This window comes from Cyprinodon tularosa, unplaced genomic scaffold (assembly GCF_016077235.1).
Source record: "Cyprinodon tularosa strain WSP-4 unplaced genomic scaffold, ASM1607723v1 ctg132, whole genome shotgun sequence".
Lineage (NCBI taxonomy): Eukaryota > Metazoa > Chordata > Actinopteri > Cyprinodontiformes > Cyprinodontidae > Cyprinodon > Cyprinodon tularosa.
In genome coordinates, this window is record NW_024038137.1 from 805,579 (window position 1) to 833,394 (window position 27,816).

At 37.7% G+C, this 27,816-nt stretch overlaps 1 protein-coding gene and 1 long non-coding RNA gene across 4 annotated transcripts; one reads left to right on the top strand and one right to left on the bottom strand.

The window, feature by feature from the left end:
* Positions 1–11,401, bottom strand: LOC119778357. 2 transcript variants are annotated; one of them, XR_005280049.1, is made up of 3 exons: positions 11,020–11,401; positions 9,775–9,872; positions 1–742 (listed from the first exon to the last, which is right to left on the bottom strand). It is a non-coding gene; the product is annotated as an uncharacterized LOC119778357 (long non-coding RNA). The 2 variants fall into 2 exon arrangements; XR_005280050.1 differs by lacking the exon at positions 9,775–9,872.
* Positions 11,101–27,380, top strand: tfap2d (transcription factor AP-2 delta (activating enhancer binding protein 2 delta)). 2 transcript variants are annotated; one of them, XM_038277539.1, is made up of 9 exons: positions 11,101–11,614; positions 12,192–12,710; positions 15,916–15,976; positions 22,661–22,826; positions 23,976–24,094; positions 24,183–24,324; positions 24,697–24,810; positions 26,475–27,325; positions 27,368–27,380. In XM_038277539.1, the coding sequence occupies exons 1-8, from the start codon at positions 11,576–11,578 to the stop codon at positions 26,689–26,691; spliced, it is 1,377 nt and encodes a 458-aa protein (XP_038133467.1). In that variant the 5' UTR covers positions 11,101–11,575; the 3' UTR covers positions 26,692–27,325; positions 27,368–27,380. The 2 variants fall into 2 exon arrangements, with proteins under 2 accessions (XP_038133467.1, XP_038133466.1); XM_038277538.1 differs by lacking the exon at positions 11,101–11,614 and having other exon boundaries at positions 12,126–12,710.
* The last annotated feature ends 436 nt before the right edge of the window (positions 27,381–27,816 follow it).

The following is a 27,816-nucleotide window of genomic DNA, read 5'->3' on the forward strand; positions in this document are numbered from 1 at the left end:
TGGTTAAAAACGGCTTTTAATTGTAGACTTTATTATAGGGTTATCAGACATAAGACATACATTAAATTTGACTACTTACATAGACAGTTTAGGTTAAATTTTCTCAACAATACAACAGGAAAAATAGTCAGAATGGTGCCTGAAGGCTTTCATTTGACTCCTTGTTAACATTTCATATATCTGTCTCGGGTTCTGAAATATTCGTCCACTTCCCGAGGACATTCTCTCCACAGATGAAACAAGAGAACTTGTAGCAAGAAGGTTTGACTCTGAATGTGCCCTTTTATTTCACACAGAACCACTGTAACAAAAGTAAAAAAAAATACAACATTGAATCTGTATTTTTCTGTCTGGACTGGAGTAAAAAAAATAAAAATCCTGAAAAAGCGGGTGGCAGAATCGTTTCATGCTTAAAGATTTCTTTTTTGCAGAAGTCTTACCCTCTGCCTGATCTTGGTAATTCAATGTACACTGCACACATCATCTCTTTTACATTCACACTCATACAATATATATTCAAACAGATCTGCTTTAAGAGATTACAGAGATTACACAGGAATTACACGATCAAAGTCATTGAACCTGCATCATCCCCACCCAGCCATACTCGTCAAGTGTACACTTACTGGGTCTGGGAGTGGGAGAGCAAGCTTGTGTGAGTGTGGGGTTTATGTTTGTCTTTTTTACAGACACCTGCAGGTTAATCTTTCCTCCGGCTGCACGGCCTGAGTGGCGCACTCTGCTGGAGGGGACAAGGAGAGTAAGAAATGAAAACTGAAGAATCTCCACACCAGGAAGGAAACTTTTTATCCATAACCAAAGAGCATGCTTTGTACGGTTGTACAATTGTACATTGAACATAGTTTTACATTGTAAACAACACTCTCTTTCAAAATAAAGATGGAAAATCAATGGCTGACAGGAATGTTGTGCAATAAAAATATTGTTACTCCACAGGTGACAGGATAAAATCTTTGTTTTTTGTTTTTTTTTAGAAAATGTCATAAACAAGTTGTATTCAAGAAAACAAATACTTGATATTTTTATCTGAATCTCAAAAATGAAAGAATGTTGCAAAGATATTCATTATAAAGACAAAACAATCTGTTTTTCTTTAAGGCCACTCTGTTTTAAATGGCTAATTTGAAAAAAGAGAGAAAAAAACAGAGAAATAAGGTAAAATCTGCTTATAAAGTACATTGTAAATCAAATTGTATCCACAATAAAACTGTTTCATTTTTTCTTTCTTCAAGGTTTCTATTGCTTGGTTGTAGACCGTTCAAACCAAGAGTACCATACTGCAGGGTTCTGCCAGGAATGATCATATCCACTGACCTTAGGTTAGATTTCATCTACATCAACAAATGCTAGGATTAGGGTTAGCACTTAATGGAGTCAGTAAACCAATTATGTCAACAAGTTTCCTTTTTTCCAAAGCTTCCAGTTTGAACTTTTTTCTATCTAATACAGAACATTTTTAGCAAAAATATAGACAATCAGGTAAACAAAGAACATTGATCAAAGCTTGATCATGATCAATGATCAAACAGTGATCATCTCTAGCTGTAAGCTTGAAATTAAGGGTATAAATATCCTTCTTGTCTGATGTAAAAATGACAGCAGCATGCCCCTCTAGTAGTGTGCCTCTCAGTCAAAGAGCACTTGAACCATGGCGACCAGGTAGAATCAGTGCTCTCTTGTCCAATTTCATTACATTTCTACAATAATATTAAAACCATTATTTGTCCAAGAATTTAATGCATTGGCTTTTGACTTCTGACCTCACATTTTATCAAATCAAATGGACATTTTAATGTTTTAAAGACCCAAAAACAATTTTGCAACAGCTGAAAAACATTATTATTATCCCAAGTGTTGAATCACATCTAATCATTCCAAAGTGATACAAAACATGTAGGGGAAAAAATTTATTCATACAACATTTATTATTTACAAAGTCCAATTACTTTGTTATGTTCATATAGATAAGTATTATTGAAATAAGCCGGTGTGAAACATGGAGTTCAAGAATTATACTTCCTACCAATGAATTGAACATTGCAAAAACATTTTAAGTCCCTTTTGAACCAAAGTTTGACATATATCCAGACATATATAAATCAAGAAAGTAATACATCAAGGCCAGCATAGATGAAATGAGTATCATTAAAGTGCAATAGAAAAGGATAATCTCTAGCTTTTCGGTTTTTCCAAATAATTGAAGTTAACAAGAGCAACTTATTTCACATGTAGATCGAGAAATACCATAGTTAACAGTAGCAGTAACAAGTTTTCTGTCTCTGTGGGGATGGAAGAAAATATTTAGCTTCCATGTCCATGTTTTTTACCAGACTTCTTTTTACTTTATGCATCTGCTCATACAAGATGATCTTCAAATAAGTCTTTCTTTTAAAAAAATGAAGGATCTTTTAATTGAATGCAGTTTGGGATATGATTTTGGATATGCTGCAGCTTTCTAATAAATGGCATTAAGGTAGCAGAATGAACTGAAGACTGAAATTTTCTGTGCAGTTTTCCTGAGCCTTTTTCTGTTCTTTTTTTCCTCATGTAACAACTTTTCTAAATCCAGGTTATAAAATAGATAATTAATTTTTCAATATGACTCTCTGTAGCGCAGTTCAAGAAGTCTGCAATGTTTATAAGGTTTATTTTATTGTTTTTTGCCGTGGGACCACCTTAGATTAGGAAAAGAATATGAAAAACTACAATCATCATCCTGCAGTGTTAACAGATTCATTAAAACACTTTTAATAAATGGGTGAACCAGAACTAAAGGGTTGTTGCTTCCCACCTGACTACCATAGCCACTACATCTTACCTGTATAAGTTTACATAATGAAACATTACAAACAAAAATCAGCTGAAAGGCAATTTTACATCCAGATTATGGGTGGAACTATACAGACAGGACTGTTTTTATTGTGCGCTTTAAAAAAGTTGATATATTCATCCTACAGATGTCAGGTTTCAGTTTAAACCTCAAAATGTTATGAATTAATTCAACCCTCAAAGTCCCATTTAACTCTTGGCATTGAAGCCCCCATTCAGAGTAAAGCCTGGAGCCACTTCTGAAGCAATAACGAACATGAATATCACCATTATACTGTTTTTAATGGGGTAATTATCCGAATAGATTTGAAATCCCACAGACACAATGGGAGAATCGTCTAACTAAATAAACAGACCATCACATGTTTAACGCATTGTGTGATTTTTACATCTCGTTTGAAACGCGGGTCTCGCCAAAAAAAATAAAATAAAATAGAAATAAGAGGTGATGAAAATCTTACGAGTGAGTGTTGCTTTTTTTCCCCTCCCATCTGCACGGGAAATAGTCCAAAGACTTTTGGCTTTCGTGTGATCTTCAGGAGCACTTCAGAAACTATTGAAAAGAGAACTTAATTAACTTCGATCGTCGCGCACGGACGCGCGCACATGCAGCAGGCTCACACTAATCCAACAGCTGCTCGAGTTAAGTTTTCCAAATCAATTTTACAGCTTCGGTCCTGCACGGCTGATGCTTGTAATCGTTTATTAAAAGTACTGTTAATCATTCAGCGCAGAAGACCTTTTAATTGATGGCTTGGAAGCAACTAAAACCACCAACCGAACACTCATTAACAGTCCAACAGTTGCCTTCCACATATGAGCTACTTTCTTAAAAATTTAATTTTAATAAATCAACGTCATATACAAAGAAAAGACGCTACCATACTTGTTTCTTTAAAAAAGAAAAGTCCAGACACATTTGTCATCAGTAAACGTTCAAGGCTTGTTTATAAACCAATCATCATCACCATTAACAAGCCACAGGATTACTGTCCGTTGGGAGCAGATTGGCCTTTTCTTCTGTTTATTCGCAACAGATGACACGTGTCTGGCCTGGATTGAACCTTTGAATTGACTTCAGGGGTAAATACGGGAACAAAGACGCAACAATTAAACACGCTAATTGGCAACACAAACCGAAAATGATACTCGGAGGCTGGCTGTTGTCACAGGTAACCAAAGAGCGCGTGCTTTTCTTCTTTCTGCAGGGTCACTGAAGCCGACTAAACTTCCTGAGTGGCGACTAATAGGAAGCAGTTATCCAGGTCAATTATTTATTAACATATTATTACTTGTACCGGTGACATAATGTTAATGACGGGAGTTTTCCTCATATTTATTGACTTTAGGGGCAGAAACTAACTATAACACAGACATATAGGCAATGCGACCTCCAGGGCCATCACTAAACAGTCGCTCATTCTACTCAGTTAATCTGTGGCCAGACACTGCACTGCAAAAAAATGGAAATCTAAATAAGTCATTTTTTCTTAAGTGCATTTGTTCTTCAATTGAGGACATAAGTGAGACACGTTGATGATGGAACAAAATAATTTACATTTAAAATAAGAAAAAGCAATTGCATTGTCTTATTACAAGTGTATATTATCTAATTATCTTATTTTAAGAGTAAAAATACTCATTCCATTGGTAAATCATCCCATTTACCTACTAAAATTAAGGGTAAATACGAAATTTTTACTTATTTCTAGATAATTTTTGCAGTGTGCAGGGTCGTTTTTATGGACACATTTTAAGCAAAACCTTACACTGGATAAACGATCTAGAAATAAGTAAAAATCTTTTAAATTAAGTGTATTTAACATTAATATGAGCAGGTAAATGAGATAGTTTGCCAATTAAGGAGTATTTTACTCTTAAAATAAGATATTTAGCTTACATGCACTTGAAATAAGACAATGCAATTGTGTTTTCTTATTTTAAGTGTAAATTGTCTTGTTCTTTTGGTAAAATGTCTCTTTTATCTCCTTAATCCAAGAACAAACGCACTTATTGTAAGAAAAAATGACTTATCTAGATTTCAGTTTTTTCCAGTGTCATTTTTATCCTTCAAAATATTCCACCAGGGGCCCCATCAGGCAGAAGCTGAGGTGTTTAAATGTTTTGGGGGGTTTTGGTGTGACCTCCCACATGACTGGTCATCCCTCACTAAACTTACTATAGGGACGCCCCTGGATTTATTGAGTGTTTCTGAGCCCGTTTCTCCTTGATTGTCCTTTTATTGCAGAACACCTGTTTCCTGCCTCTTCAGCTCTCCTCACCTCACGCACTGCATGAGAAGAAATTAATTTGTTGCAAATCTTGAAGGCTTAAACAAGACAGTGACGCCCCCCTCAACCCCTCCTTTCGGCTAAAACGACACACTAAATCCCTACAATTAGCAGATCCATATTAGCATATTAACCTGTGCTTCCTTCCGAGGCGCATCTATATGTAGGTCAGACACAGTTTTCTTAATTACTTTTTGCTGACGGAGTGCAAACATGCGGTTTGTTTTGGTTTGCGCCTTTATTGTTTCAGACGTTATTTGGGCTGGAGAGAAGATGCAGACGCAGCAGAGGCTGCAGCACCGACTTTAACGGACGCTGATGGCCATATGAGGCCGGTGTCTGACCGGGATTGATTAAAATCCAAGCAGACTCGTAAACAAGGCCAACGTGTGCGCTGACACTGAGGCAGAATGGGATTTTTTTGTCCATTACGTTTTTTTTTTTTTTTTAGTTTGTTGTTCGTTTGTTTTCCTTTCCTATCTTATTTTCAAATAATTTAGAAATATGGAACAGTAATTCCTTCATTTTTTTAAATTATCATTACTATAAAATCGTTTTATGGTTTCTACAAGCACCCTGTGCATTTTTAAAGGAAGCATGGATCCATTTAACCTTTCAATCCTGATTCTAAGTGTTAGAATCTGATACAATGTGCTGAAAGTTGTGTTTAAGCCTCGCCTATAAAGGGGATTACACGGCAGTAATAGGCTGGATTAAATGACTGCAGGCTATGTAGTGATTTATTATGGATAAGTCGTGGCTCTGTAGTAAACCGTTTTAAGCAATCTGGTATGATCTTGAACTCGTGGCGTTGTTGGTCTGTATTGTAAGCTTTTTATGTGACATTTTAAACAAGTGTTAATCGATTTTAGACTCTAAAATAGATTATAATCGCTCCTTAAGCAAATTTCTGGATAATAGAGAAACGCAAATTTCAGTCTTAGCAACTGAAAATGTGGATAAAAGCTATAGTGTCATAAAAGTATAGCAAAAGGTGGCAGGGGTTCATCAATAGGATGAGCAAGATTGTCTTTCAAGAATTTCGTTAAGGGGAAGTTAGACGGGAGGTGTTGGTCAGAAAAGAAACATTTTACAAACTGAAATTCTTAAGTAAACCAATTAAGTCCAGTGAAGCCCTTTAAAGGGGACACATTTATAATGAAAAACACTGGGTTCTTTTAATCTAAATTATTATCATTGCTCGTTATTTTTTAAGTTAAAATAAACAATGCTGGGGAATGATAAAAGCAGGATAGAGAGGCTTCATGTTTTGGGTCTGATCATGCGATCATATGGTATTTTCATATTTGGATCCGAGTGAATGTATATAGCCCAAATATATATAAGAAGACTGCATTGCTTCCAAATTATAAGGTGGCCTACTGGCAGGATGCTATTAGGTTTTAATATGTGACGTCTAGATCAGCTTAAATAATCTAGGGAAATCCCAATACTAAGTCCTTTAACCTGCAACGACTCAAGTGCCACACATTTCCCAATCTTTTAGTTCTTTTTCCTACTTCCTGAGTCTTGCCCCTCAAATATGACGCCCCCACCCCCACCCACTAACCCATGCTCCTCTGCTTACTGACGTCTATCCAGAAAACCTCGGGGCTGATCTAAATTCTCGCCTCTGGGCTAGTGCGAGCTTTCGGGCCTTTCCCTGCCTCGTCAGGCACCAGATGGACTGGCCCCTGTCCGGAGATCAGTGCGCATCTGCTGCGGCGCTCTCAGTCCCCCAGTAAAAGCGGGGGCCCTAGTCGGCGAAAAGCCCTATTAGGTGCAACTGGTTCCTCGGTTTGGCGGTGGACTGTAGCTGCACCAACCTGTGTATATGTATTCATTGATGAGATTGCAATTGCATTTATTTTGAAATGCAAAACATAAAAACTGTGAAGCCAAATTGCAGATTTATATAGAAAAAAAATGAAATAACTCAAAGCATATTTTAAACTTTGAATTTTGGTTTTGATTGCAGTCTTAGCATTCTCTCCATTAGTTTCATAAGGTAGTCTCCCAAAATTGTTTTCCGACAGACATGAAGGACCCAGGGCTAGGAGAAACAAACACAACCTTTGGATGAGAAGAAGTGGTCAAACTTTGATGGTCAGGGTGCATTCATTATATTTTTCCTAATAGTTAAAAACTTATAAGGATCTCAGATGGACTGGCAACCTGTTCAGGGTATACATCACCTAAAGACGCCTAATGACCCATGATGGATGGATGGATGGATGGATGGATGGATGGATGGATGGATGGATGGATGGATGGATGGATGGATGGATGGATGGATGGATGGATGGATGGATGGATGGATGGATTTACCAGGGGCGTTGCTAGGCACAAAGCTTTACTGGGGCACTGACCCCCTACCGCATATGCCCCTCCTTCCATACACAAATACAGACAAGCACACTGCCCAACCCTGATACATTCCAACCAAAATTACCAGTTGAGATATTAATAAGTGTAAGAGCATATTTGTTTTAACAAACATGAACATTTTCAACATTGCAGCTATAAAAAATAAGACATTACCAACTTTAAAAATAAAACGTTTCCTTATACACATTCTGAAGTAATCATTAATTTCTAGGTTTCAGAGTTTTAGTTCAGGGGAAATGTTAACTCATCCTGAACTAAGTTCAGGATGAGTTAATTTTTTGAGCATTAAAGTGTACCTCCTATTTTTCATTTTTGCAAAGCGGTCAATCACTTGACTGTGACTCAGCTTAGAAAGTTCTTCCTTTTCAACTGATAAAATAGCAAGATGATGGAGCCTGTCTTGTCCCATTGAGTACCTTGGCCAAGTGTGGAGCTTTCTCAACCTGGGTTGTCTCAACACACTGAATGACCTTTCATAACTACAGCTTTTGACTGGGATTGTGAGGGAGATCTGGATGACCTGTGTTAGTCTTGGGAATATGATGTTATCAAGCAAGTTGAAAACACACTGCATATCCTTGATGACAAGGCTTTCTTTTTCAATCATAAAAAGCTTTCAAACCATTTTGAATTAAACAAACGTTTTTTTACTCCTAATTTGTGCTGGGGATAGTGGGACAACTTCACTTGTTTAGGACCATCATGCTTTCCCCCTAAGTCACTAATGTCCCCTTCTTATTTGTGGAGGCTGGTTGTTGCTCCCTCATCACCTTCATGGTCCTGTATCTCCTGTCTCTCACCTGTCCCTTGCCTGTCAGTCTCGCCTCATCCTCCCTTTCCTACTCCAGCACCGTCATTCTCATCCTCTACAGCAAACATTAAAAAAACGTAAATCTATAATTATGTAAATATCCATCATATTGCTTATAACGTCCCTAATGTAACTGCTTAGCTTAAATCACTAATTCATCACGGGACCTTACCTCCCTCTCTCTCATCTTGTTTTACTGCTTCCCTGTCTCTGCTTCGTGTGAGGAATTTCCTGATATCCATCTACAAACCAATGCAGTCATTTTCAGTTAGTAGCCTATAAATCATGTGGTTTCACTGGGAAAATATTAAAATTGACAGGTAAGAAACATTACCAGAACTAAAAATGCGTCGCGGCCGCACAGTGTCCCATCCAAAACAGTTGAGAGCAGTGTGTTAGTTTACCTGCAGTTCATGCAGTGACATGCGCTGACGTGGGGGCGCTAATTCATCCTCAATTTGGAGTTAACAACACACTTGCTGCGCGTTGGAATTATCTAAATTGATGCATTAAAAAATGTAATACTGTTGCAAATATTCATGAGATTTATACTGGGGCACAGCTCATTTATACTGGGGCACGTGCCCCAGTAAATGGGGTCTGGCGACGCCGATGGGATTTACCCAGCATTTCGTTTGGAGTCCTTATTTCATCTTGACTAATTTAAAAACGTGTTTGAAATAAAAAGTATTTCTTATGAAAAACATGTGGTGACCATTTGCATAACATATTGTAGCATTGTAACATAACCACATTTAATTATTTTGAATAAACACTTTATTTCTCCCTACACCTTTTTATTTTTTTCCTTGTGGCCTTCCTGTTCATTCCTCCTCATCTTTTCCATTCTCTCCACTCTCTTCCTCCCTCTTTTCCTTTTTTTTTTCTACCTGGCGTGCGACAGTCGGCCTTCACCGGTCTACGGAGGTTTCAGCTCGAGCCTCAAGGCAAAATAATCGGATTCGGTATATTAAAATATAAAGGGCCTTGAGAATTGTTTTCCACTTTGCTGTTGCTACACATGAATTAAAAATCTATTCACCCAAATACACAAACAACCTAAAAGCACTAGAGTCTGTGGGTTCTCGCATGCTTACTTGTTTTCCCTCCAAAATAGCATGTAAGAAGGTGGATAAAACAGCTTTCATCATGAAGAAGGTGAGGCTTTTGTAAAATAGAAAATCTTATTTTGGGAGATTAGCAATGTGAGGGTTGGCTCCTGGGATTATATAATTTTGGTTAAAGATGGTGCAATTTTAACATAATAAAGAGCAAACATATTTACCAATAGATGTTTTTATTATTATTATTATTGTTATATTAATATTATAATTAATATTATTATTATTAGTGAGACCGGTTATTTGTTTTTGCAACCGATGCTGGACTGAGATTAAGTCGGATGCATGAACAGATGGGAAGGAAAATAGTTACTTAATTAAAGCGCAGAGTCAATCTCGGCGTCCCAGCGTCGGTGCGGTCACAGTCTGCACTTTAATAATATCAGAGAGTCGCTTTGGTTGCAGTTACAGCTGAGTAGGGGGAAAAGAGACATCCAAAACAAGACTGATTAGGGCTTATCTCTGCTCGGAGTAAAATGCTCTGCCCCTCCCTCCCTCTTTCTCTCGCTCTCTCTCCTTGTGTAGACTGACTTGGTTTTGAATGGCAGAGAATCTGACAGACAGTAGAATGTCTCTCCTCTCCTCATCTAGTTCCTATCCCTTTTCTTTATTTTCACTTGCTCTTCGCCATAGGCTCAGGCCAGAAAACTTCCGTGTTTACTCTTTTTATGTGTTTCTATTGCTTTTACTAGAAGGCCTGAGGGCAAGTCAATGGCTGTTTTCTGTATGTTTATCGTATAACCTGTATTTTCACTGCAGGTTCCCTTTGTGGCTCTATATTCTCCTGCTAGTGTTTAGCTGCGTTTATTGAAATTACCTGAATACAACCTGTCTAATATTAGATTTTGTCTTATTCTCTAAACGAGAAAAGAAGTACACATATGATATTTTTAAAAAGTGAACAAAAACATCATCATCTGTATCCCAGTCACCGTTAAGCTGGGCAAGACGACCCTTGGGGCGCGTTTTCAGGTGAGTTATAGTAATGGAAGATGAAATTAAATACTATGAGAAAAATTAAAGCAAAATTAATGTAATTAAATAAATAAATAAACATAAACATATCCAGATATGTACACGCCTGGCTTATAAGCTACAATGGTGTTTAAATAGTCCAGTATTACAGGGAAAATATTCACTGAAAAAAAAAGAAATTTCTAAAATGCATCAAAATATTAATTATTTCGTTAAAAATAGCCGAAAAAAACTGGCGGGACAGTAGAAAAGGAGAAAAAAAAATCCCATCCACACAAAAATGACTACCTTAAAACGTGTTAATTTTTATCGTTTATTTTTGTGTATTATTAATCTGCGTAATGTTATCATAAATGCGTATTTTCTGTTATAAAAAATATACAAATGAATAATAGGCGTGCTAGGGAGCAGTATTTTTTATCTAAAATAATATTCAGGCTTTAATAATGCCTTAATCCCGTTGCATGCAAAAGTATAAAATACATTCGATTTCCCTAAAAATTAACTGTTTCTAGCAGAAAAATGCTCTGACATTTAGTAAAATGTATAAACGATATTTTTAAATTCTACAAATAAAACTTACAGTTTTGTTGAAAATCCGCACATTTGTGGTTAAAAAGACTTTTCAGCGGCGATTAAAAACGATATCAGGACGACATAATGAGTGGCGAATGTTGTAAAAACACAAACGAGTCAAAAACGGGAAAAATGTCCACAAAAAGGCGTCGAGGAGGTTGAAAGAAGCTCTCGATTCCTTATTAGGGCGAAGATACAATATTTATTCCTTGTCTCCTGGGATGCTCCTTCTCCTTCTATTGTCCTCCCATTCCTCAGTGCTGATGCTTAATTTTCAAAACTTCTATATTACCAAGGGACCTACGACATCAGCCGAGAAATACCCTGCAAGTACAAAATCCGTGCGCCAGCCCCGTCCGTGCAGAGGGGAGACGCTCGCGTTCCGCCAGCTTTCTACCAAAACCGAGAGCGCGCAAACGGGGGATTTTTCATCTCTCTCGATTTTAAGGAGGATTTTAAAGCGCTTTTTTTATTTGTCGTTATTAAGATTATTATTGTTATTAATCGACCGGGCATTAGAGGAAAGTAAGAAATATAAATAACAGTTTTTTGGAGAAAGAACAATGTCAGCGACCTTTCCAGGACTTGTCCACGACGCAGAGGTAGGATGCTTTTTTCATTTATATTTTTTTATTTATAGAATAAAAGCAGGGAGCTGAGTTTAAATGTTTCAATTGAAGAAGGAATGCATCTTTGTTAATTGAATAGAAGGAAAGAAAAATAAAAAGCATAAAAAGTGAGATTATTTCAGAAATTTGATTTTTATTGTGTGTGGAGAAAAGTGTGTGATTAAAACATTTAAGGGTGGAACTCTCTCCGCTGTGCCTTACCTTTCCTGCATGGAGAGCAGCAGGGCTGGGATAGCGGATTTGCCAGCAGCTTGGTAATAATAATAACACATAACAGCACGCCTTTTTAAATGCTGCTCGCAGAGTGACAGGCATGCCAAAGGGAGAAAAAAAACTACCTATTGCTCCTGTTGCAACACGATCGTTCCCCTCCCAGGCGCGTTGAAATGACATCTCCTTCAGGTGGTTTAAAGTGAGGAGGAGAGAGAAAAAAACGCTTTGAGAGTGTGTGAGTTGTATTTTGGAGTGTGTTTGGGAGGCAGAGAGAAGACATCGGCTGATGCTAAATGACACTGCTCATATCTTTCCCTGTCTCTTTATTATCTTACAGATACGTCACGACGGTTCAAACAGCTACCGGCTCATGCAGCTCGGTTGTCTGGAGTCGGTGGCCAACTCCTCGGTCGCCTACTCCTCCTCGTCGCCGCTCACCTACCCGGCGCCGGCGGGGACGGAGTTTGCCTCGCCCTATTTTTCGGCCAACCACCAGTACACGCCCCTGCACCACCAGTCATTCCACTACGAGTTCCAGCACTCCCACCCGGCCGTGGCCCCGGAGGCCTATGGGTTAAACTCACTGCATTCGGGCCAGTACTACCAGCAGATCCATCACGGGGAGCCCGCTGACTTCATCAACCTTCACAACGCGCGCTCAGCCCTCAAGTCCTCGTGCTTGGACGAGCAGCAGCGGCGCGAGCTGGGCTGCCTGGACGCTTACCGACGGCATGACTTGTCGCTGATGACGTCACATGGCTCTCAAGCCTACGGCGTCGGCATGCACCACCCGGACCAGAGGCTGCTGCCTGCCGCCGGCCTAGGCCTCCCTCCGGCGGCGGCTGACGACCTACAGGTACTTACTGGCGGCCTCAGAATCCAGACTGAAAACATCACAATGCACCTTAAAATGAATCTGTTTCACGTTGATTTACATTGTTTTGACCAGAAGTAGTAAACACGGATATGCAACTGCAGATAAAATGCTACCAAGGTGCCCCAGAATCCCTGCCCCACTGGCCCACTATTCACCCCCCCCCTCCTTATTGTAGGAGCCACACTGCAATTCCAAAATATTGAACAGAATAACAGCGCCAGATGTCTGTCTGTCCGCCTGTCTGCTTCATCTTTCTGCAGTCTGTGAAACCCACAAAGCTTTATTGGCCCATATTTCCACTTAGGGACTGCAACTCTACTATTTATTATTGGATATGATCTTGAGATACTTTTGTTTCCAAAGAAAAACGTGAGCGCACAAAGGGGCTAAGTAAATGTCAAGTCCACACGGCACGACGCATCTGAAAGGCAGGCCTGTTTCTAAAGGTTAATTGACTGGCAGTCTATACAGTCCCATTGTGAAATCATCCCTTTATTTCTTCCAGAAACACACGTGACCCATATTTTACATAATTCCTTTCGATGTAAAGAAATGGCCAAGATGGAGAAAAAAAAGGGGGGGGGATTCACATGGCTCTTGAGCGTGTGTGTGTCTGCTGGGGCAAAGAAAAGCCGCTGCTTGCTCTATTCTCCGGTAAAGGGCGGATTAACGGATCGAGCTTCGGGACACAATAGCCGGCTCGAGCACCATAAAGCACCGTAGTTTATCCAATTACGGACTTAACGTCAATCAACTTTGTTACTTAGCAACATCTGAGCCGGTGTTAAAAGACGCGGCTCTGGTTAAACACAATTTAACACATTTGCAGATCATTTCAGTCGCGTTAACAGTCCTTTTTATCAACAAGTAAAATTTGTATAACTGGTTAAAATCTCACTTTTTTTTGTTTCCATGTGTAAAAATGCACAAAGATCATGCATAACAGAAAATATGTAAAAGGAAATATATTCTAGATGAAGAACGAAACGATATCATCTAAATAATAACGTAAATTACAAATAAAACTTTATTACGTTTTACAAATAAAAGATGGAAACAAACTCACAATGACGCGTGGACGCTATTCAATGGCAGTTATTTGTTTACATTTTTGTGTTTGTTTTAAATTTGTGCGTGTGATTTAATTTATTATCTTTATTATTTATTTATTTAACAAAACCCAAATTATTATTTTGTGCATTTAATCTTGTATTTCTATTATTGTCTTATCCCCTTTTTAGAGATTTGGGTTTATTTCATTTTTAGATTGCGTTTTACAATAAGTTTTCGGGATTTTAAAGGGCGCACATTTGACCTTTTATATGCGGGAAAGAAAGGAAAGGCTTGTGAACCTGAGCTTGCACGAGGCGGTCGTAAGAACCCAACAGATGCGCCTATGGTCTCGTGCAGCCCAGTCGCATCTTTGAGCGCCTTAAAGAGATTTTTCATGGCGAACAAAAGCAGCTGCCACACCTTTCTCCCGTCAACGAGCTAATTCATGCAAGACCTCTGCGTTTTGTATATTGATTTTATAATCACTTTAGCTCCGGAATAAAAAGAAAAGAAACAAGCAGTGGCTGGTTAAAAAGGAGCACCGTTAACCTTCTAACTCTCTTTTTTTTTACCCTTCTCCTCCCAGTTTATTTTAATCAGAGGGGTTCTGCTTGGGCCAGGCCTCGAGGCTCGCATGTGAGATTAAGGGTTTTGTGAATAAAAATCGCATGTTCTACCTTCTTGATGACTTTGTTGACAGCACGTGAGTCTGATCCGGACGGAAGTGTGTTGCTCTTAGCAGATCGTCGTGCATGCAGGCCCTTTTACGTTTTTACATGTTAATTTCAACAGGTATTATGATGTTATAACCACCTCCAGACAACTTCGGCTAATTTCTCAGTCCAGATGAGTCGCACTGTCCTTTATTGTAAGCAGTAGCCTAGACTTTTAAATTACCGGCTCGTTTTTGGGCGAACCTTGAGCTGATTCTTTTTTTGCTGTGACCTTAGATTTGTTAAAAGGTTCTTTAGTGTTGTCCACTTTCTAACAAAATGGCCGCCTTCTATTTAACCAGGCCAAAAGTTTAATGTATTTCTGTAAAATCCGGGAAAATAGAAAAGGTATATCCAATCCAATCCAAACCACTTAAAACTGGAAGACAAAAATCCAAGATCTCAACAAAAAAAAAAAAAAAATCAGTGACGCCCTAAGTGAGTTTTGTAAAGCGTGCACTAAATATTTTTACTAAAATTAAAGACCACGAAATCACACATTTAGTTGTACAGACAATTTTACGTTTGATTTAAAGTCATGCCTGGTCCTATATATATATTTATTCTAAATTTTTCTGTTAGTTCATAACTTCAACCTTCTTTTTTTTTTTTTTTTTTTTTTGATTTTATATCATCGTTTTTTTTCCATTAAAATAATTGAACTGATAGATTTTGAGAATTACGCGATATATTCTGAGAAAAACTTACATATACTATTTCCTCTGCTGTCATATTGAGGAAGGTGGTGGGGATATATATATATATATATATATATATATATATATATATATATATATATATATATATATATATATATATATATATATATATATATATATATATATATATATATATATATATATATGGCATGATACAGATAAATGTAAGAAAAACTGAAAAATGTTTGAACTTATCTAAATGATTCTTTATTAAAGCTATAATCCAAATATTGTGCAAACGTACAAAACATGTACAGGGGTGTATATAGCTCAAATGGTGATGCTACTGTTAAAAAGGTCTAAAGGTTGTGGGAAAGTAAGGTTAATGACGTTTCTTTGATTATGGACTAAAAAAAATCTCATTTTGGGATTGTCAGAGAAAAATAAAAACAAAAACTGGTCAACTTCACATGAAAAATAAAAAACACACGTGATGTGCTTAGAACGACAGGATCACGTCTGCTGATCTTAACAGCGAAATGCATTTTGCAAGAGCTATTTTTTCCTGAATTGTATTGACCAATTAAATCCGAACAAATATTTCTGCTCTTATGGTTAAAAAAGATTTTCCCACTTGGCTGATTTGCAGCCTTGAATTAACACATCGGATTACCTGTACGTCTAGCAGCAAACATATTTTAGCTTTGCAGCAAACATGTCTTTGCAGTATAGCAAACTAATGAGTGCTTGTCTCTGCAGGGCTCCGTGGAGGCTCAGTGTGGGCTCGTACTGAACGGCCAAGGGGGCGTCATCCGGAGAGGTAAGCCCCCCCCCCCCCCCCCCCCCCCCCCCCCCCGTTTATTTCCTCTCTGTATTGTTGCACCGGAGGCCGTGAAAACAATCGCGGCTCGACACAAGACAAGACAGCGAGCAGATAGACAAACAGGCGGAACACTCCTCTCTTGTCTGCTGTCAACATGTTACAGCAGGAACGGCACCGCTTTTTTCGCCTGTTTAAACACTAACACGCTTGCACACACCCGCCTTCTCCCCACTTCCACTGCGAAACGAACTGTCACTCAACACCTACGGGTTTTGGGAGGGGAACAGGCACACCTAACTCTCTTAGACAATTAAAATGTCAACAAAGTCACGAGTTAATGTGTAATTACAACGTTTGAGATAAAAATTCAAAAGACAATATATAACCGCAGACAGACAGACAGACAGACAGATAGACAGACAATTATCCTAGCTTTGTCTTTTCAGTTCCATTCAGAAATACTTTTTTAATCCAAAAGGAAACTCAAATATTGTTTTAAATGTTATTGTAGCTCATTATTTTATGCGTCAATTGAGGCATCATTATTATATTATTATGCATTAATAATGCAGGTGATGTCTCTGATATAACTGGATATAAAGGGTTAAAAGGAAGATGTTTTTTTTTACAGTAGTTTATGTTTTAGTCTCAGGGTCCCTTTTTTATTTGAATGATGAGGGTAATGATTTAGAAAGAAACGTAATAAGTGTACAGCCATTTAATTCTTTCAGAGCAGAATATCAGTTTTACATTAGCCAGAGTGGTTTTGATTTTGAATACAGTTGATTATACATTGTGAGATTCCTTTAAAAATAGTTAATAGGCCTTTCATTTCAAAATGGCGTTGTTCAACTCTGATGCATTTGTGTTTAGTAATATTTTCTTATACACTGTGACCAAAACAGGCGGTTCAGAATCCCTATTGCCAAAAAATAAAAAATATAGAGAAAAAGCACATTAATAGCAGTAAACGTGTTTGATTCCTCCATATAAACGTCACTTTTGGAAGTAGGCTATTAAAAACGTATTTGCGTTAAAATAACGGGAAATTGGTTAAATTAGTATATATTATTGCTTTAATATTGTAATATTACTGTTATTATTATGGAGAAAATTATTGGATTTCTTAAAATATTTGATTTGATTTATTTTAAATGTGTTAAGTTGTTTTTTTTTTTTTCGTTGCGTGTGTTCTACATTTGATTCATGTATGCTGTTAAATATTTTCGTAATCAATTGCTATTTTTTAAGACATCTTTTTATTATTTATTAGACTGCAATGACGCCGTTACGTTGACTTAAGAGTGCAGATGTAGCCTCTGGGTTTGTAGGGTGGAGGTGTTTGAGTCTGTATAAACACATAGCAGGCCATCCTGTTTCCTCATGAGTGGGCTTAACATGCTGCGGATCTTCCTTTTGCTCCATCAAAGCTAGCTTGTGTTTCTTTTTTCCTGCATGGTGACTATGTGTAATTTTCCATACAGAAGCAGAAGAAAGGCTGGTGTCTTTAGGGTTTAATTTCTGTTCAGCCTTGCCCTGCCTAGGTGTTGGGGGTTTTCTCTCAGATTGACGCGGGAATCCCTTCGCCATCACTTTCGGTTAATGGTGCGCCGTATTTGGCCCTGAGCTCAGCCGCTGCAACCATCACAACCAATAATCTTTGCTTTACCTCCCGCTCCCGTATCGATAGCTTCTCTCGCCTCGGGCTCATGCTTTGATATGCTAATGCAGAGCGGGGCCCCCGGATTCAGCCGAGATCATATTAATGTTGTTCTTTCTGACTGCGGCTTCGGCGGCATGAATATTCACATAACCTTTTTCAAAAGAAAATCACTCAAGAAATGCGGATCCTACTTAGGAGGAGTCGTCTGTGTTTTTAATCACACTGCTTTCCCTTTTTCCACTTCAGCTCTAACAGCAGCCCGCAAAGATCAAGCTGATCTGTCTGACGCGCGCCCCCGCTACGTTACGCACGCACATACTCTTTTTTCTGTCAATACATTTTTTTTTTCTTTTCTAGCTATAAACATCGTTGTTAGAATATGAGGAGAATGGCATTTGGCCCTTGTCTCTTTTTCTTTAATTTTCGTGGCAAACTCGTAAAAGGCGCTTGATTCCGCGTGTGATCCCGCCCGCCGTTCGCGCCGCAGCCCGAGGCTACTCTCCGTTACTTAAATACCGTTATCGCCTCTGGGCCCGCGCGCTCCACTGACTGCACTACCGGCAATAGCTCTTTTCGATCGCCCTTGGCAACATAAAATACAAACTACTTTGAATCAAAACATTTTTAGGGGAATTAATATGATGTGAACTGCGCGGCTTTCAGAGGCGCGCGCTCCTGTCAGAGCGCGTGTGCCTGACGGACAGGTTAGTGCGGGTTCGTGTCACACGTAGGCAACAGGCGAGTCTGGATACTAGTTCGCGCGCACGCATGCACGAGCACTGGCGCCAGACCTTAACGAACAGCAGTCCTATCTATCGATTTCTCCAACCTACAATCGTCCATGTTTGGCAGGATGAGTAAAAGTCGAGTCAGGTACAAATTGTGCAGCTGGAGTCCTGCTGGCCTTTGTTTTCTCACCATCGTGATGTTCCTGTTATGCTGTGGGCTTCAGGCGCTGGAATGAAAGGTGCAAAGTACAGTAGCTGTCCATGGTACTGAACCTGGATGACACTTTTTAAACAGTCTTCCTGTTGCCAGAAAATGAGGAAAATCCACAACATTTCTGCTGACTATGAATAAAAGATTGACAGTGGAGAAAAATAAGATTCAGTTGGTTCAGTTTAGTTTGTTATTGCAATGGGACATCCATAAGAGCTGTTAAAAAATATTTAGCCATCAGCTAATTTCCATCTGTAGTCCCAAGACAGATCACCTAAAAATGCATATTAAGCTACAAAAAAAAAATCAGTAAACATAAAGAAAGATTTATGTAATTATCTTAATTTGAATTTCCTTTGTTTTATTAGATATAATAAAATCTCAGAACAATCTGAACCTAGTAACTAATACAAAATTAAGTATAGAATATTTTAAATCAATTGAAGCTAACTATACTTTGTTTCCCCCATCATTTGTTTTTAGCTGCTTCAAAAGTTTGCGTGATTGACAAAGTTGATTATTTAACATTTAGCAAATATTAGTGATCAAAATGTTGAAGCTGATACCTTCAAGGCTTTTTTCATTGCTCCTTTCCTGGGAGATTAGATATGTTAATATACCGAGTTTAGATACTGAGAAGTGTTAGTTTCACTTATATTTCCAATTTCATGTACAAAACAATATCAAAGGTCCGGCCATTGGTTAATTTATGTAGTCACAAGGCTACAGGCACACACTAAACACACAATCATAACAAAGTACATACAAAGTCAACAAATGTTAAAAAATCAATTACATCAGCTCGTATTTCTTATTAATTGATTCCACAATAGCATATCTTAACCAGTTATAACTAATATCTCTTTATTATAGCTATCAGTATGTTTTCATTCCATTCAGGGTGCTTAATCCATTCTTAAATAATTCTAACCGGATCCTATTTATCAAAACCAAGGCTGCCAGTGCAGTGATTTGGCAGTTTATCACCACGGTTGTATGTTTTAACCGAGGTGGCACATAGAGTCTTGTTCAGCATCAAACATGAGCTGCTTGCAGCAGTCAGAGGTAAAAAAAATAACATTGAACTTTATGGTATTTTGAAAAAATAAATAAATTGTGCAATTGTAGGGATGAATGATATAAAATGTTTATGATAGTTCATCAAACAAATATTCATGAAATATAACATCTTTTTAACAATTTATCAAATGGAAGGTTATTATTTGGGATAACATGTTTCAGGTGATGTTGGACAGAATTTAGAGGGTATTTAACAAATTGTATAAATCATGAATGCACATAAAAACCTGTTTCTTTCTTTGAAATGACAAATGAGAGTACATGTCCTGAAAAAATGTATTTTAAAAGCAAATCAAATCCTTTTGAGGAACAGAGCAAAATCATAATTACTGTTCCAAAAATGTACCTCTAAGCAGGTGATATTGATGCAATCATTTATACACTCGCTATTTTATTTCTTTTTAATCATACTTCCTATGCTTTAATCTATGAAAACAGAATAGAATCATGGGCAAAAGCAAAGAGGAATTAATAGTGCAGTACATAATATGTGTAAAAGGTAAAATCCCAGCAAACAAACATACAGCAGAATGAACAAATATTGTGATTATGCTTCCAGCTCAAAGCAATAGTCTGTACTGTCCAAAATTCCCAAACATGTCACTTAAATTTTGGGCAATTATTTTACTTTAATGACTTACCTGATCTCATACGTATCCTTCAAAGTATAAAACCAATCAAAACATTCAAGTTAGCTTAGCATAAAGTCGATATATCTAGAGAATACTGTCCCAAGTCATTACTTTGATATGATTTTTCCTAATGGCTGCCCTGTTCTGGCAGCTCTATGCAAACAATGATAGATCTGATTATGTGCAAGTAACATGTCAAAAACTTATGTACATGGGGAAAGTAAGAAGTTGTTTTGTTGCATGATTGGATTTGCCAAAAATATAATTACTTATAGTGTTGGGTTGTTGAATAGTGTAATATTGAAATCAGAAAACATCCTTGTATTCAAGTTTAATGACAAAAAGAGACATTCTGAAAAAAGCCTGTAAATCTGTTCCATTGCAATGAAAACTATAACCTAAATTCTAATTCTTACTGAAAAGAAATATCTTACTTGTGTAAAAAGAAAATACCTTCCTTCACTGCTTGTGAGGAAGTAAAGATGCATTTATGGTAAGATTTTATGTTTTCAATTAATACATTTATTTATTCTCTTATAGTTGTTTGAAAATGAAATTGGTTATTTCATAATCTTGTTTTAAGTATATTCATACCAAATTACACTGAAGACATAATCAGTGCAATCAGCTTTATTCATGCTTCCACATTAAAATGTCATTGTAAAATTTTCCTTAACGCACCACCAAATATCTTGTCCAATCTTAGCCTGCAGCACAGTTCTATTTAGCCGAAAGTGTTTCTTTTTATTTCATCACATCCAGCAAAACGAATGACAAAGCGACACGCCCTGATGTGAGATGTAAAAAAGTGGATCAATAATAGAATATAGCCTACAGTACATCAGATAAAAAATTTTATTAATAAAACTTAAGCTGCAGAGAAGTTTTTACATATTTCATATTTGTATATGAATATATATTAGTAACAGGTAGTACTGATGAGGGTGTGATTGATAATGAGAAACGGTATTTTGCATCATTTATTCTTACATTCAGAAGTCAAAACTACACAATGAGATCAGTGGAAAGTGTCTAAGAAGATATTTTGTTTCGCCCTTCCTGAAAGAAAGGAGCCTACATATAGATTATTATGGAACTGAACCTGAAACATAAATTTATGCACACAACTATAAAATAACAACATATTTTTGAGGGCTAGGAAGAGGGTCTTTGAATAAAGGTGTGTATCTTGCACCAATGTATATAAAGGGCTTCATATTTAATTAAGCTGTTGGTGCATTTCAATTTACCACAAGTTTGCAGGTCTCTCAGTACTCTAGATTATTATTATTTTTTTTTATTGACATTCACTGAAAGTATTCCGGCCCAAAACAACCAATTTTAAATAAGCACATGCTCTCACTTGACAGGATGTTCTAGCTTTGGGGCTATTGTTAAACAGTAAAAAGTTTTAGCACTTCGCTTTTCTTCCCACATACCAACTTTCCAATGCACTGATTGTTTATAAATAATTACAAATGAAACTTTAGCTAGAGATGAGATAACAGATTTTCTCACTGATCTTGTCATATCTAAAGACTTATTATCTATACACTGCCTTCTGTTTTATAGGATTCTTTGAAATAAGACCTCATACAAGGTGTTTACACTGATGTGAGCAGAATTGCACAGTAGTCTCCACGTGTGGAAAATCCCATAGATCCTATTGATAAAAAAAATTACATTTATTGTGCAATGAAGCTAATAGAATATGCATTTTGTTTGCTTGATCCATGGACATACACAGTTCAATCTGAAAAGATACAAGAACTTTAAAAATGAGCTCTTTGCACAATTTATTGTTGCCTTCTGTGTAAATAAGATGGTACTTTATGAATCCAGAAGAGTTTGTATTATGTCTTTGTGTTTGTTTGAGTAAAATAACAGAGCAGAAGAAACATCCACATTTCTTTTAATAATAAAATTGTTCCTTGAGGCTCCTGCAGATCTTCTAAAATACACCAGCACACAAATGTTAGGCACATTGTATTCCGTCCAGTGGGGAAATAAAGTAGGCTGTGTTTGTGAAGTTATCGTTAAAGCTGCAGGGGAGCCTCCAGAATGCTGTCAAAGGGTTGGCCAGATCGGGGGTCCCTGATAATCTTTGGGTGGGCACACCAAAACCAAACAACATCAATGAATTTCAGGAATCCTGCTGTTTTATTATTTAGGTGAAGGTAGTGGGGCAGCAGGAAGAAACAAAGCTCTGCCAAATAAATAAACTCACCAAACCTCTATTGTAATAACATTTTTATTTTTTTATTGGTGGGAAGATTACGGTCAACTTTAAATCCCCATATATGTTCAAATGTTGTTCTTTTTCTTCACCTAGAAAATCATCCTAACAGTGTTTCTGTGTGTTTGCAGGGGGAACATGCGTGGTGAATCCCACAGATCTTTTCTGCTCTGTACCGGGTCGACTCTCGCTGCTCAGCTCCACCTCCAAGTACAAAGTCACAATTGCTGAAGTGAAAAGAAGATTGTCTCCGCCAGAGTGCCTCAATGCCTCCTTGTTGGGCGGCATCTTGCGCAGGTCAGTACAAAATCTAGTTGCAGATAGAGCCGAGGTGATAAACAACAAGAGAAAATAACCTATAGTCATGTGCTGTGGTGAATGTGCTGGAAAAGCTAGCTTAAACTATTGGTAAAGTTGAAATAAAAAGGCTTATATATTCAAAAACTCCAAATTAAACAGTTTACACCCTACATATCATCATACAATATGTGAAAATATATAAGTAAAGAAATGAGTGTAATAAAATAGAAATTCTGGAAGCAAAAGCTGTTATTTTTTTGGCCTAAATCTGGCTGCTGAGCTCCGGAGTGTCTTTGTAGCCCTCAGATAAAACAGAGGATATATAGCTGCGCCCACAAGAAGGCCGGGGCTGCACGCGCCGCCATGCCCAGGGAGCCAGAGGGAGGCGAGACCAGGCCAAAGCATGCCTGGATCAGAGAAAGCAGAGGAAGGCAGGAGTTGCCAGCGTTGTATTATTGATGAGCTGGAGAGAAAGGGAGAAGGGGGAGAAAGAGGAGAGGAGAGGAGAGAGGGAGCAGAGAGAATAGGGATACCAGACCATGCATCAACAAAGGAAAAGAAAAACCCACGCTCAAATGTGGATGCTAATCTTTATGTGGATTAATATTGATAATGCTGCAGACATTGGTATTAGATGTTACATGTAGAGGGTCTTGCATCAATGGTGCCCTGCATTGGCACCTTCTAAGTCAATCCAGTATTGGACTGTCTGTAATATTTAAGGTGTTCTAAATGCCCAAAAGGAACAGAAAATACTAAACTTCATCATTTCAAACAGAACATTTCTAAATAAAACTCCAAATTTCCTTTAGGATAGTCTCTGTCAATGTAGGTTTGCCCGGTCCAGTTTTGAGCAGTTTAATATTTAGGATTTAGTAAAAGACATAAACAAGTGCAGCCTCAATGTTAATGGAAATACTTAACAGCCCTTTTATTCTGAACTAAAGCATACACTGAAAATCAGACATCATTATCAGTGTTACCCAGCGTATATCAGAGGGATGCGTCCTTTCAATTACTTTATATGCAATAAATCAAATCAGTTCTGTCATTTGGATTTCCTTAAGTGATTACATTGAACAATTGAAGGATTTTTTTCTACAGTTGAAATGGTCACACTTTATTGAATTTATTAATTATTTGCAGAGCAAAATCCAAGAACGGTGGGCGGTGTCTTCGTGAAAAATTAGATCGCTTAGGCCTCAACCTGCCAGCAGGAAGAAGAAAAGCTGCTAATGTCACCCTACTCACCTCCCTGGTGGAAGGTCCGTTGCTTCAGTCATCAGGTTTTTAGTATTTAATTATTTTTCCCGCTTATCTCACTGCTTATACCCCTGTCTTTGTTCGCTGCAGGTGAGGCTCTCCACCTGGCGAGGGACTTCGGCTACACCTGTGAGACAGAGTTTCCCAGCAAGGCGGTGGGAGAACATTTGGCGAGGCAGCACACTGAGCCGAAAGAGACCAACGCGCGCAAGAAAATGGTTCTGGCAACAAAGTAAGAGGAAAAAACTCTTTAATATACATCCCTACAAAAATGCAAAAATAAAACTTGTGGAAGTGCTTTTGAGGATCTCAACAGAATTATCTTATGCTGTCTGGGATCTCAAGTGCTGGATCAATCTGTTTAAGGTTTTTCTGGTGGAATTCATCTAAATATGTTGTTTAACAAATGAAGTATAGACTCTATGAATAGACTCTATTTGAAAGGTTTTATCCTATTTATTCACTCAAAAGGAACTGACCTTATCAAAAGTAATAAAGATGGTTGGGTTCGGGGAGAAGCAAACCAATCAACTCTAGATTTTTGCTGGCTGTGTTGGAGACAGATGGTAAACCCTCAGTCTCCCCCCTCCCTCCTGTCTGTCAGGCAAATCTGTAAGGAGTTCCAGGACTTACTGAGCCAAGATCGTTCTCCTTTGGGTTCCTCGAGGCCGACCCCGATCCTGGACCTGGACATCCAGAGACACCTCACACACTTCAGGTAACAATTTTCTTTAAGAAAATGACAAGAAACCTTAAAGAAAGAAGCCATATTTGTGTTACCCTACATTTAAAAACTACCAGTCGAGAAGCTTTGCTTGTTGTGACAGTGACCTCCTTGCCAGTTTCCAAAAGACGCAGCTGTGCATTTTTGATATTTGGCACAAGCAGCAGGAGGACAGGACGCAGCCTAATTAGCAGAAATGTCACAAGTATGGCATCACAACTCGCAGAAGTTTTAGTAAACTAATAAAGAGGGAGGAATGTAGACTGACTGGAAGCAACCCTTTATGGTGGTTGAAGCAACTGCTGAGAGTTGAGCCTTTAGGTTTGTGTTAAACGTTCCACTTCCCCGTGTTACTTCAAGATCTTGAACATATTTTGAATCTCTGCAAAAAATTAATTCTGCATTACTTGAAATGAACTGAAGTAATGCTAACTAGCCTGCTACTGCCAGTCACTATAAATAATAAATAATCAGATGGAATCTAAAGCTCTGACCCTTGTGAAGTCTAGAATGTTTAAAAGAGCCCTCGCAAAAAATGATTTTTATGGCGAGATCCTTCAAGTGCTGGCCCTTTTGCTCCTTTTGCCATTTTTTTATAGTTTTGCCAGACTTTATTAGGTGTCATAAAGGATCTCAAAGATTTTCTAAATTTAACAAACTTGAATTTACTTATTTTATACTCTATTCAAGCACACAGGGGGAGATTTTATACCTGCTCTGAGGTCAAAATGTAAGAAAAATGAATTTATTTTCTGATGTAGTTTACTGTAGGTAGATTAACCTAATAGCTTATTTTTTGGCTTTTTTTTACTATTTCAATGCAAAAAGAACAAAATTAATTAATGTGGGATTAAAGTGGAAGTAGGAAGGGATAAAATAGCAGCATATAGCATATGCTGGCCCAATAGGCGATGTTATTTCTAGCTCTGATGTTTCACATGTACCATGAAAGTGACTAAGTCAGACTGTATCTGTATGCGTAGTTGAATGCGTGTTAAAATATTTGTAGAGATATGGTCCTAATTCTCTGTGTAGAAAAAAAATGTATGCCATATTTGTACATAAAAGTTTAGGATGTGGTGTTTTATGATTTCTTGCATTACAGTCATCACAAACTTATATGTATTTACTTTTGCAATGAAAAACCTGCAAGAATTTATGACATCTTAAAAGAATGTCAGATTTTTCAGTAAAATAGTAAAACCACTAAATGTAAGAGTGCAAAGAGTAAGAGATAGAGTCGGGTTACTCTCTGAGTTTTAGTTAAATCTTGGAAACTAACTTTCGTGGGAACAATCATACATTTTTCTGTCTAAAAAAAAGTAAATATAAGAGAAAGGATCATAGTGGGATGTTTCAAAAGCAGTTAATAATTATAGTCAACAACTTAAAACTTAATAAAAATCATGTATCAAATGTGGTCAGTGTTTTTCAGATTTCACAAGCCTTTATAGGAGACTGTTTGGTCTCTCTGTGAACTTTTAAAGAACTGAAATCAAAGACATTCTGTGGACAATAAAAGATCTATGATGAGAGGATATGAGGAATGTTTACTGAAGTTTTGAGAGTATCTGCAGCAGGTTAGCTGTGAGAGTCCTAAATCAGCATAAACTCTGCCAACCCTCATGATCATATATTTGTGTCTCCTACCTCCACAGCCTGATCACTCATGGCTTCGGTACACCAGCGGTCTGTGCAGCTCTCAGCACCTTCCAGACGGTCCTGAGTGAGATGCTCAACTACTTAGACAAAAACTCGAGCGGGAAAACGAGTGGACCTAACGAACAACAAATCAACAGCAGCTCAGAAAAGACACAGCTCCGGAAAACAGCTGAATCCCAGAACAAGGAGGGGAAGTCAGAAAAGACTGAGTAGCACCCCTTCTCCTCCCCAACACTCTTACACCTGGTTGCCGTGCCTTGGAGTGCTGAATCTTAGGAGTATATCTGAGTACGAGTGTGTGCTTGTGTGTGTGTGTGTGGGACCTCATACTGGAGTAAATCCCACAGATTTTGGATAACTTCTTAAGGACATATTTATTCCTATTTATTTATGTTATGTTAAAGTCTAACACTAATTTAAGTTTTCCAAACATGGAGAGGGATGTTGAAAAAAGACTACTGGGACTCATCCAAAACTTTTAGTTCTTGCTTTGCTTTTTTATTTATATTTTTAAGTATATTTTTTTCAGATCGGGGATGTGACTATTCAAAGACAAATCGCTGCAGTGAGTCAACAAGATCACAAAAACTGAAAATGTTTTCTGCTCTTATAATTGATGCTCTGGTCTTTAATGACTATTCAACTTTTTAAGTTGATTTTTTAGGAGTTTTGCATTCAGCTCTGAATGCAAAACTCAAAACCTGGTTCCAGATAATAATTAAAAAAGATCAGTAACCTGCAAAGCACTTGACTCACATCAATCAGGCATTTATTTAGCAGTGCCTTTCCAAAGTCTTCATGCCCCTTGAAGTGTTGCACATTTTGTCATCATACAACCACAAACTGTGTTTTTGGTGCCGATTTTATGAGATAGACCGCCTACAAAAAGAAGGATAAAACTGAAAAAAAAGGGAAGACATACATTTTGGGTGAGTGTTTTTTTTTTAAATCGAAATACCGAAGGGTAGCATTCAAATATATTGAGCCCATTTGATTAGATTCCCCTTAAAATAATATTGTGCCATCTACTGATTTCAGACTTTACCTAATGAGAAACTTTGGTCCACCTGTTTTGATTGAGTTTTAGTATAACTCCATCTGTTCTGACAACACCTCAGAGGATAGCTCGAGAAAATAAGTGAGCAAACAGCCTTGTAAAGATGAACAAATACACTAAGCCAGTCAGGTAATGAGGTCATGAGTAAAACTAGCCAAAACTGCAAAAAACATATAAATAAATACCAGTCCATTTAAGATGAAATAGTAGAAGAAACGCCGAAAAGGCCACTATAACTCTAAAGGAGCTGCAAAGCTCCACAACTCAGTACAGATGAGAGA